The sequence below is a fragment of the Camelina sativa genome, chromosome 12 (assembly GCF_030686135.1).
Source record: "Camelina sativa cultivar CO46 ecotype springtype chromosome 12, ASM3068613v1".
Classification (NCBI taxonomy): Eukaryota; Viridiplantae; Streptophyta; class Magnoliopsida; order Brassicales; family Brassicaceae; genus Camelina; species Camelina sativa.
Genome location: NC_141891.1, coordinates 17280867 through 17292706, shown reverse-complemented (window position 1 = coordinate 17292706; position 11840 = coordinate 17280867). Strand labels below are relative to the sequence as shown.

Below are 11840 nucleotides of genomic sequence, written 5' to 3'. Positions count from 1 at the left end.
ATCAAATTGTACCATTTTAATTAGTGGGATATAATTTTATATGAGCTTTTAGAGTTTTGGTTCCATAATTTTCAAGATTTGAGACTAAATGTGACAATTAATATGTAACAATAATTTATCTTCAAGAAGTTGCCACATGAATATAGGTTTGGTAATGTAATTTTCATCTTACACAATAAACATTCTACATTTATCATAGGATTGGGCATAAATACGCCCACTCCTAAAATAAAAATAAGTATTTGAGGAATAAGGACTTGAGCAACTATCATAGTTTTGATACTTATATAAGATAGTCAAATTACACATATTTTTTAAACCAATGAATTAACTCGCAAAAAAATTGTAAATAATTTGCAAGTAATAGGAATTTTGCATCCACACCTACTTTCTACAAAAGTATTTACCATTACACCTACTTTTTATTACTCATATACTTTTCTCAAGTTTAATTACATTTTACCCCTCACTTCTTCTAACATTTCTTCCCAACTAGATGGTTTTCAATTTTTTTAGAAATTAACTCTCTATTCAATTCATCTTTACTTTTTCTATTTCTTTCTCATTTTTATCTCTTTTTTTTTTCTTGGTAATCATTTATTCAACATTTGTTTTTCATTTTAATTAATATATATTTTAAGTATAACTTGGAAATAAACATTGTTTGCATATTTCAATTTTTGTCCCCATTTTTGTTTTCACAAAAATTAAAGTAATTTATGAGTTAAATCTAAATCAAATATAATTAAATGGTATTTATAGCCAAATCAACAATTTTTAAAGTCCAAACTAAATTAAATAAATAGTTTTGGAATTGAAAATTTTATTTAACTAAATTTTCTATCTAAAAAAATTGTATTCTAACGTATTTTTCTATCTAAAAAATTGTACTATAACCTTGATCAATAGATATGTTTCCATATAGATACCCTTTGAAACTCTTGTTTGATACTATAATATGTGTCTATGCTTGATGTAGATACTATTACAATTCATGGATACAAGTTACACATGTGGATAGTAACTTGAAATCCATGTAGAGTTAGTGCATTAATGTTCACTTTTTAAGATACATGGTTAGGCTTTTATATTTTGTGTCTAGTATTTAGTGTGTTAGGCTTAAAGATTTAGGTTTTTGTGGATTCAATATCTGTGAATCCACAAAACCACATCCAACCAACCACATTACATACTCAAATTATGAATTTAATAGACTAATTAACTATCCAAAAATAAGTATCCACAAATGTTTTTGAAGCAAAACTTGTGACATCCAACTCCAATAGTTGAGAGAAGCTCTGCAACCTACAATGTTTTCTTACAAACTTTGTATTTATGTTGAGTTAATGTAAAAGATATTCTTAAAGTCTTATAATACAATATAGTAATTTATATAAAAAAATTAGTTATACATGACTAATTTACCAAACTATAAACTTTTTAATTAATTAGGTTTTTATATTATTTTAAAATGTTCAAGCATAAGTAAAAGTTTTATTAAAAATGTTGTAAAAGTATAGAAAGAGTTAAAAGTAGGTCTAAGTGTAAGAAGTTAGAGAGAAAGTATGTCTAAATGGCAAATGCTAATGTCCCAATCAATTTTAGGAAAGTATTTAAAATTGTGGATACTCAATTTTAGTAAACCAAAATATGGATACAAAGTTTTATTATTCGTACTGAGTTAAGTAGCACCTCTAAGTACTTGCATTGCATTGCATTGTGGCCACCCCTAATTTATACAAACAAGATGCAATAAATGCATAAAGCAATTTGTAGAAACTAGTGTTTTAAACTTTTTTAGCCAAATCTATAACAAATGCCTTATTTATGAAATTGTTATACAAGTAGCAACCACTGTATTTAACTATAGGGTTAAACTATATAAGAACCGGACGCTTTAATTTGGGAGGGAATTAGCAAACTATAAATTAACACATGTGCCATGTGGTGGCAATTGGCTAAGGCAAAAGTCGAGCCTGCATAATTTTACTACCTTTAATTCAGACTGAACAACTCTTTTTATTTTGTTCTTGTATTAAAAGAGTCATTCAAGGTTTCTTAAACAAATTGAAAAGAAAATTGTTAAGTAATCATAATCAAATGAAAGCAATGGTAATCTGTACTCGTTGAGATACTCAACTTGGTCGCCACTCGCTAGTAAACTTCAACCACAACCCTCTATGACGTTGATGTCACTTTTAAGACTAACAAACGATATCTTCTTCTTCTTTTATTCAAATTTCAAATCCAAAAATCATGAAATTTGATCAACATCCACAATACAATATAATATATACGCGAAATATGGACTTACGTAAAAAATTAGTGAAATCACGGTTGTGAGGACTCTATGTTGGTGGGTAGGCCATTTTGTGCAACCCCACGTTCCTTCGTTGGAGTTCACAAACTATGATTCATAAACATCTTACCTTATCAAATATATACAAAAAAAAAAAAAAATTACAAAAAAATTATGATATGAGGTGATTATTTGACATAGACTATATAAAGAAAATATTGTCTATTAATAATATTCTAAAATGCCTTTGAATAATACCAATAAGTACTATTAACTTACCATTCAATTCTTTTAAAAATTTCTACTGAATGTTTACCTATAGTTATTATGAAATATATTTTTTAAAACCTGTTCATCTTAATAGAAATTCAAAAAATTGAGTCAAGCAGGAGAATAAACACAAAAGAGACGAGACCATAATTTTAGCATTACATGCCAAATAGTTGAATAAACTACTAACTAGGCGCTTACTAGCAAACATTTTATTTGGTTTTAGTTTTATCTCTGTTATATTTCAAATACGATACAATTTCTGTTATATTTCAAACTAAAAAATTAATTAATAAAGTTGTATCGTAAATATAAAACAACAATTAATATTAAACAAAAATTTCACGTATATACAGTATTTGTGTTATGCTAAACCAAAGTTAATCTGCTTTTGGGCCCCTGAGATATGAGTATCGAGGTTCACTACACATTTGGGCCGTTGGACCCAATTAGCTCAGAAACGATGCCGTATCAATGAGTTCCAATCTATGCAGTTATCGGTAGTATCTTTTGACTCGGACACGAAAAATCTATACTAAATAAAGTACTGACTACTACTAGTGTGAGACTATAGCCTCCGTGCTTTACGCTTTCCTTTCCTCTCTTCTTCATCAAATCTGATTTTCAAAAAAAGGTGTGGCCGACGAACGAAACTGAAAACAAAATAAGAAAGATGAGTGACGGGAGGAGGAAGAAGAGCGTGAACGGAGGAGGTGCACCGGCGCAAACTATCTCCGATGATCGGAGATCTAGTCTTCCGGAACTCGAAGCTTCTCCACCGGCTGGGAAACGAGCTGTTATCAAGAGTGCTGATATGAAAGAGGATATGCAGAAGGAAGCTATCGAAATCGCCGTCTCCGTTAGTCTCTCTTACTCTCCCTTTGTGTACATTCTTCGGATTTAGGGATTTTTCTTATCTTGATCTTGAGTTTTAGGGTATGAGTGATGCTTATTGATTTGTGCCATGTGATAGTTTTTTTTTAGGAATTACTCACTGATTTGTCATCTCCTGGAGTTCGATTTGATCTTATTGCTCTCAATCTCAACTTTTCGAAATCTGATTTTGTTATTGTGTACGGAACGGAACTAGATGTTAATGTTCTTGTAGGCTATAGAAGTTTTTCCCTGATGATCGCTTGGTTCAAGTTAGAGTCTCTCTTAAATTATATTTGGAGCGATTGATGTATACTACTGCTAAATGAGGATTTACAATGTCAGAATCTGGGGTTTGCTTTTTGTAGGCATTTGAGAAGTACAGTGTGGAGAAGGATATAGCTGAAAATATAAAGAAAGAGTTTGACAAGAAACATGGTGCTACTTGGCATTGCATTGTTGGTCGCAACTTTGGTTAGTTTCCTTTCCTTATTTACTTAAGTTCTCATTAAGGTGGCATTTTTTGAAAACAAAAGGCTCAGTTAGTGATTTCTTACTTTCTTAGTAGCTAATTCTGGTTTTGAACATATTGTCGTCGTTGGTTCATTTAGTTTTCTTTGATTTTCGTCCGGTTAATATAGTGAGTAAGATCTTCTCTGTTCTAACCTTACTTAATTTGGAACAATTGTTTGTCTTGCGGCTTGAATAGTTTTTGTGCGCTTAGTGTTGAAGAAAAATTTTGGGTTAGGTTCTGGTCCCAGTGACATGGAAGTTTGATACTGCAAATAATAGACATGTTGGTACCACCAAGCTAGGTATTCATTTTCTGAGAAGGAATCAAGTAAGTTTGGGTTATGTTTTTGGTCCCAAGGACGTGGTACCACCCCCTTAGCCTCACAGTTCGTGGATTTAAGCTTTTCTTTACTAAGCAAAAGTACTCATGTGCATACATCAACAATCAAGTGATATATCTTTGCAAAAGTATTCATGTGCATGATACATCAACAAACAAGAGATTATCTTACTGGGTTTCTATTATTTGTCTGTAGAATCTGATTGCCGTTCTCGTTTGATACTTATTCGACAGATATTTCTCTATTTCTGTAGGTTCTTATGTAACGCACGAGACAAACCATTTCGTTTACTTCTACCTCGACCAGAAAGCTGTCCTGCTCTTCAAGTCTGGTTAAGAATTGGAAAACCAGGCAAAGCTCATATTGTGATGTTTCAGTCGCATTATCATCAATTATCGCGTTGTAGTTAGTAGTATCTTGTTTTTGTATGTATGTGTTACTTTTAAGGCTTTAACCAACCAGATTTGGAGAATAAACCCCTATAAAAGTCTTTCAGTACATGTCATGCATCTTCTTCAAATGTAAATTTTGATTTCACGAGATTTAAAAAACCAAGTTTGATCAATCTAAATTCCGATTTGTGTTGCTTTTTTCTTGTAAACATAAATTAGTCAAAACTAGAAGATCGCCTTATGAACATGATGAATTCGGTATTTTCGAATTTAAGGGGTGTCATATGTGAAAATACAGAAGTTTGGGAATTGGGATTCGAATAGTCATACTACCACTAATTGACTCTTTGTTTTTACTTTTAAATTAGATGTTAACTTCGTTATTTGTTATTCAAAGTCAAAACACTTTTTTAAATGACCGCAAGTTTACGAGAAAATGCTACAACAAGTTTACATGAAAATAGAGACAACATCGGTAATTACATTCCATGCCAGTTTGACCATTAGTTTGCGATGTTACACTTGTGATATAAATAATACAACCCCTTAACAATTTACTTCACGATTCACACCATAACCAAAGTCCAAAGCTTTAGTTTCCAAACCAAAAAATTCAAGCCATGGACGCGAAGAACTCCAAACCTGATGCAGCCAAAAATTTTGGTACGAGCGGCGGAAGCTGTGGTTCCGGTAAAGTTTCCGATAAAACGATGGTTGCACCTGGATCTGGTGGAGCGCAACACATATCGAGGGAGGCTTTTGAGAGCAATCCTAAGAAGTTCTTTGGTGATCTTCACACCGAAGAGAAGAAATGAATCATCATTTAAGTGAAGAATAAAATGATCAAAGTGATAATATTTTGTTTCTTGTTTTCTCCTTGTTGGTGTGATCATCCTCCAGTTCACCTATGAAGTGAAAATACAATAATATGATTCACAATTTCTGAGCTGTTTTGGCTTATTCTATATGGTGGTTTTCTTTTATTCAGGTTATATAATTATAATTACGATCTTACATAAATTAAGATCTACGCATGAAAAAGGCGAATGAAGATAACCTCATAACTTAAATTGATGATATTTTCATATTTTCCTGCATTAAATTTTTATTTATTTATAATGTTCTGTTGTATTTATCCATCCACACAAATCCACATCCATATTTTTTGTTGGGCTTTACGTTGGTGTTTATGGATTTTGAATACAGAATCTTTGATCTTTCCACCCAATACAAAAAAGCAGACCAACAATAAAAGAGAACAAAAGCAAAGAACTCAACGTTTAATTTAAAGACTAGAAGCCCACAATGAAGATGTTTTCACCATGTTTTTGGTCCCAAGGATGTGGTACCACCCCCTTAGCCTCACAAGTTCGTGGATTTAAGCTTTTCTTTACTCAGCAAAAGTATTTATGTGCATACATCAACAATCAAGTGATATGTCGTAGCAAAAGTATTCATGTGCATGATACATCAACAAACAAGTGATTATCTTACTGGCTTTCTATTATTTGTCTGTAGAATCTGATTGCTATTGATCTCGTGTAATACTTAATTCGACGATCTCTATTCATGCAGGTTCTTATGTAACGCACGAGACAAACCATTTCGTTTACTTCTACCTCGACCAGAAAGCTGTCCTGCTCTTCGAGTCGGGTTAAGAATTGGAAAACCAAGAAAGCTCATTGTGATGTTACAGTCGCATTATCATCAAACATCAATTATCGCGTTGTAGTTAGTATTTTAAGGCTTTAACAAACCAGATTTCGAGAATAAACCCATATAAAAAAGCCTTTTAGTACATGTCATGCATCTTCTTCAAATGTAAATTTGATTTCACCAGATATAAAAAAAACTCAGCTTTGATAAATCTAAATTTTCCGATTTTATGTTGCTTTTTTTCTTCTTTACATAATTAGTCAAAACTAGAAGATCGCCTTACGAACATGAATTTGGTACTTTTCGAAGTTAAGGGGTGTCATATGTGAGAATACAAAAGTATGGGATTAGAATAGTAAATTCCGGGTTTAGTAGACTCGATGACAAAAATTACCGAATTTTATATTTCCACGAGTTTGACCAAAAGGAGAGAAAAGAGAGAAGAGAAGAGAAGTGTCTGTTGAATTTTGTATTGCATCGATCGGAAAATGGCGACGTCAATGATACAGAGGATGTTCAAACAAGGCACCAAGATCGTCTGCGTCGGGCGTAACTACGCCGCTCACGCCAAAGAGCTAGGCAACGCCGTCCCCAAGGTTCTTCTGTTCAATCTCTCTCTCTCTCTCTCTCTTTTTTTTTTTCTGAATTAAAAACAATTTCTGAGATTCTCATCTCTTTGTAATTCAATTGTTATGGACTTTTTTTTTTTTTGTTATCCACTATCATTTTGATCCAAGATCGACACTATAAAATCGGAGAGTTGAAATTTTGTGATCTGTGAATATCTTAAAAATTTGGGAAAACAGGAACCAGTGATATTCTTGAAGCCAACATCATCATACTTGGAAAACGGAGGAACGATTGAGATACCACATCCTTTGGATTCACTTCACCATGAAGTGGAACTTGCTTTAGTTATTGGACAGAAGGCTAGAGATGTTCCTGAATCTATTGCTATGGATTACATTGGAGGTATGTATTTTTTAGTGTCTAGTAATGTTAGCTTCTTCGTCATTTCTTATTACATTTTCATCGTTTCTTTGATTTCTGAAGGATATGCGGTTGCTCTTGATATGACTGCTCGGGAACTCCAAGCGTCTGCCAAGGTAGTTCATTATCAATGGATCTTGTGGGGGTTTACATGTATACAATGATGTTTCTTTTATTCTCTTATTTCTTTGCATTTACCTGAACCAGTCTATGTTAAACCTGCACAAATGGTCAAAACATCAATGATAGAACTCGTTCTTTTTTTTTGAAATCTCTTCTATAAGCTCTATAGATCGATATTTTTTGTATTTGGGGGTCATGACTTGGGCTTTTCAGACTGTTTTCAACCACCATTTATATAAACCAAAATCATGGATTTGAGGTTTTGCATGAAGAGTGATCTGTTTATCAGTTTAGTTTTGTGCTTAAACATATATATCGTGTTTACATTCTCTTTTTCAGGCTGCTGGTCTCCCATGGACGCTTGCTAAAGGACAAGATACCTTCACTCCTATCAGCTCTGTTGTAAGTGTTGATCTCAAACCTAGATGCTAGTTTCAACACATCATATAGCTAGGTTATATGAAAAGTTTCGCTGCAGCCAAGAGGTTTAAGGATATCATAGCCAACTTGACTTGAGGATCATATGTCCTGTCCTGCTGAGAGTTTCCGATCTTCTAGATTAATTTTGTTTCTTCTGTCACTTTTCAGTTGCCAAAGGCGATGGTGCATGATCCTGACAATCTAGAACTTTGGCTTAAGGTTTTGTCCCTCCCCCCACTCTCTCGTTCTGTTGTCACTTAAAAGTTATTTCCCCACTTAAGAATCTGCAGTGGCTAAACGGAATTTAATATGTGACAGGTTGATGGTGAAATAAGACAGAAGGGTGTGACAAAAGATATGATCTTCAAGGTCCCGTACCTCATCAGCTACATTAGTTCTATAATGACCCTTTACGAAGGAGATGTCATCTTGACAGGTACTGACATATATATAACTTGTGTGTGTTTTCCCATCTCAAAAATAATTCAGAACGTATAAAATACAATCCAATCAAATTATAGGCACACCAGAAGGTGTTGGACCTGTAAAGATAGGTCAGAAGATAACGGCTGGGATCACCGGTCTATCTGAAGTTCAATTCGATGTCGAAAGGCGTGTCAAGCCCTTGAGCTCTTAGGTTATAATTTCTTTTCCTACAAAATGTCAATCTTATAAAATCATCTCTAATTTTAATCAATTACAGTGTTTTCCTTACACTTGAGAAGGGAGAATGTAACGTTTTAGTAAAACTTGTACCTCTTTCATTTGTAATTTCTAATAACAATTGGCTCTATGAGCGGTTTAGATTGTTTGTATGGGAACCATTTGGAAAGTTGTTGTGATATTTATCATTGGAATTGGCGAGTTTTGATATATTGACGTCTACAACATTCCCATTAATCCTGATTATATTCGTTTATACAAGTGAGCTTAGAGTTTCTTGGTTTCAAGAGAGTTTGATAAAAACCAAAGGCCAAAATAGTTGAACCAACCGAGCTCACCCAAGATACCGAAACAGCTTAAAAGAGTTGGTTGAAGCAGCAGAGAATCAAGGAAGCATATTTTATCCCCTCAAGCAAATTGGGGACTTAGATGTTATCTGACATTGAATGTATCAAACTTTTATTATTACAGTATTTGTTCAGGAGAATCTCATACCGAGTTGGTTAAAGTTTGGAAATGATATTTCTTTCGGTATAGTGGTTCATATAGAAAGTGGGAACGAACAAGATTATGACGGTGTCCAACGTGAATCATCGAATATAAAGGTGTGGAGAGAAGCTCAAATCCTCTCTATTCCCTCTATCTCTTGGCACAAAAAGTCAAAGTTGTGACATATTTGAGTATAAACTCGTGGGCTCAAGTCGTGGGTTTATTAAATTATGATGATATATAAGCCCAAGAAGCCCAATCGACCATATTCACTTTGGCTGTGCTTTCTTCTTCAGTCTTCACCACTGTAGTTTTTGTAAAGTTTGCATTTTTATCTCTCCCTCAATCCTTGTCTCGTAGCAGAAAAATGTCAGAGAAAGGAGGCAAAGGGCTCAAATCCTCTCTCAAGTCCAAAGATGGTTTGTGTATTCCCCAATCTGTTCTTTCTTGTTAATAGCGTTTTCCTCCAGACTCGGTTGCTAAGTTCTAGGGTTCTTTTTTATTGGTGAAGGAGGGAAGGATGGGAACTCAACAAACCCAAAGAAGGGTAGAAAAATCCACTTTGATCAACAAGGTTTAACCTTTTTTCATCTTCTTCTTCTCTTCATCTGATTTCGAATTCAAAGTCTCAAGCTTTTTTTTTTTTTCGTTTTGATTTGATAAAAATGTCATCTTTATTGTTTATGAATGTGTGCTGCAGGGACCCCAGCACCTAATTATAAGATGCTCAACGGTTCTGATCAACCATTTCAGAGTTCTACTTCTAAAGGTGGCAAAGCAGACAAACCTACCAAGTCTAGCAAAAGCTCTCTGCAATCGTTTGACCTCAAAGGTTTGTTAAAAGTATTCCCATTTTGCTTGTGAGGGTCTTTGTTTCGGTCTGGTTCTGTGTTTTCATCATTTTGCTTGCTGTGTGATGATTGGAATTTTTGTAGATCTTCCTGAGAACGCTGAATGCATGATGGATTGTGAAGCTTTTCAGATATTAGATGGAATTAAGGGGCATTTGGTTGGGTTGTCTGAAGACCCATCCATTAAAATTCCTGTGTTAGTAATATCTCCACTTACAACATTTTCTCTACGCTGAATGAGTCTCTCTAGTTCTCTAACACTGTAGTTTTCAATCTCCAGGTCGTATCACAGAGCAGTAGCTTATGTGGAGAGTTGTGTTCTTTACTCAAACCCTCAATCTGTCAGACAAGCTCTTGAGTATCCTTTTTAGCTGTGCTTATTTCTTATTCTGTGTATTTTTGATTGTGTGTTGTTTTCAAACTTAGCGATTGTGATTAATATCAGACCTCTTAAAACACATGGTATCTCTGATGGCGAGGTAACAAGACACTACTTAAGCACTTTGACTCTATAGATTGACAAAGCGTTATTTCTAATGCTGAGTGTTGTTGTTATGTGTAGATGTGTGTGATTGCAAATGCTTCTCCAGATACCGTAGATGAAGTTCTTGCCTTTATTCCATCGCTGAAGGTGAGGCTTCTGAAGCTACCAGAGTCTCATGTGTTTGTTGTTTTATTCTTTGAGATCTAAATATACTTGGGGAATTTTATACAATGCAGGCTAAGAAAGAGGTGCTCAATCAACCCCTACAAGATGCATTGGTGGAGCTATCCAAACTGAAGAAATCGGAATGATGAACAGACGGCTGCAGTGAATTGTTCAGTGCTAGGAGTAGTTTGCAGCTAAACTTGAAAATGTATTGGCGTCTTTGCCTTTCTCAACATTACCTAACCTGCACAATGGCAACTTTTGTCTAGTTTTCTTTGGCCATTGGTACTTCTTTTACTGTGATTTAGTATGTCGGTTTGGAATCGTCTTTATTTGTCGTTGACAATAGCATTTCGCATCTGAAGACACCAACTTCTTTTACTTAGTATGGCAATCTTATAAATCTGACTTGAATGCAATCTGCCTAGTAAAATTATTAACAAATGACCAAGTTTATGACTTAACTATGTGATGTTTGTGATATGCGTCGCGAGGATCTGTGATGGTTCTCATTTTAACGTTTTGCACAATGGCTACGATTCAACTTGCTGTCACAGCTGAAGGTGTATATGTGTCTCCAAACATGTGGGTACGTCCTTGACTTTAGAACTCCCATCCAACGATCTTTGTGCATGAGTAGGAACGACCTACCTAATGGGCAGCGACGTTACCTTCTACAGAGGTCTCTACAACACGCTTTCCCCAAAGAATTGTACTGTCTCCAAGCGTCACACGGAGGGAACACCGAGGGAAGGTTTGTTCCTGTCCATGTTATGGAATCCCTGTGTTCACCATAACCCTGTTTCGACCAAATGCCTCACAAAGACTGTCACCTGGACTACCTTGATTTCTGGTTACAAGCATCATGATTGACCCCGAGACTTGGTTTCAGTTCCATTGAGTTCACTTTATATAGCTTGAAAAAAGCTGTTGCAGCTGAGCGGCTGTTGTGGTCGCCATCTTCACGGCTCCGATTCGAATGTTCACTCTGGTAGCTGTCTTCTTGATTTGTACACCACTATATATGGTCTTATGGATGATGCTTTAGAGTAGGAATGAGAATTTCTTGAAGATCGCTGACAATGCTAGGAAATGTGGTACAGATTAAGGCTCTGGAGCATTTTCAACGGATGCTTCCCATTTCATCGTTCATAGGCCTATACAACAAGTAATAATGATCATCCAATATATGTATTTTTTTATATATATCAAACCTCTAGCAAGATTCAAACATCAAAACAAATTTAACATTTTTTATGAAATTACCATATTAGATGTTAAGCCGCCAAAACTTTTACCGTTAAATGGTAA

General features: G+C 34.6%; 3 protein-coding genes across 3 annotated transcripts; all 3 read left to right on the top strand.

Annotated features, from left to right (window-relative positions):
• The first annotated feature begins 3071 nt into the window (after positions 1 to 3071).
• LOC104732047 (uncharacterized) lies at positions 3072 to 4881 on the top strand. Its single transcript, XM_010451574.2, has 3 exons — positions 3072 to 3428; positions 3811 to 3916; positions 4550 to 4881. The coding sequence occupies exons 1-3, from the start codon at positions 3243 to 3245 to the stop codon at positions 4630 to 4632; spliced, it is 375 nt and encodes a 124-aa protein (XP_010449876.1). The 5' UTR covers positions 3072 to 3242; the 3' UTR covers positions 4633 to 4881.
• A 1721-nt stretch (positions 4882 to 6602) lies between these two features.
• On the top strand, positions 6603 to 8750 carry LOC104732046 (oxaloacetate tautomerase FAHD1, mitochondrial-like). Its single transcript, XM_010451573.2, has 7 exons — positions 6603 to 6940; positions 7151 to 7316; positions 7398 to 7450; positions 7797 to 7859; positions 8046 to 8096; positions 8196 to 8313; positions 8399 to 8750. The coding sequence occupies exons 1-7, from the start codon at positions 6833 to 6835 to the stop codon at positions 8512 to 8514; spliced, it is 675 nt and encodes a 224-aa protein (XP_010449875.1). The 5' UTR covers positions 6603 to 6832; the 3' UTR covers positions 8515 to 8750.
• A 365-nt stretch (positions 8751 to 9115) lies between these two features.
• On the top strand, positions 9116 to 10914 carry LOC104732045 (DNA-directed RNA polymerases IV and V subunit 4). Its single transcript, XM_010451572.3, has 8 exons — positions 9116 to 9448; positions 9541 to 9603; positions 9730 to 9861; positions 9965 to 10076; positions 10161 to 10238; positions 10326 to 10359; positions 10443 to 10511; positions 10601 to 10914. Exons 1-8 carry the CDS (start codon positions 9397 to 9399, stop codon positions 10673 to 10675), a joined length of 615 nt encoding a protein of 204 aa, XP_010449874.1. The 5' UTR covers positions 9116 to 9396; the 3' UTR covers positions 10676 to 10914.
• The last annotated feature ends 926 nt before the right edge of the window (positions 10915 to 11840 follow it).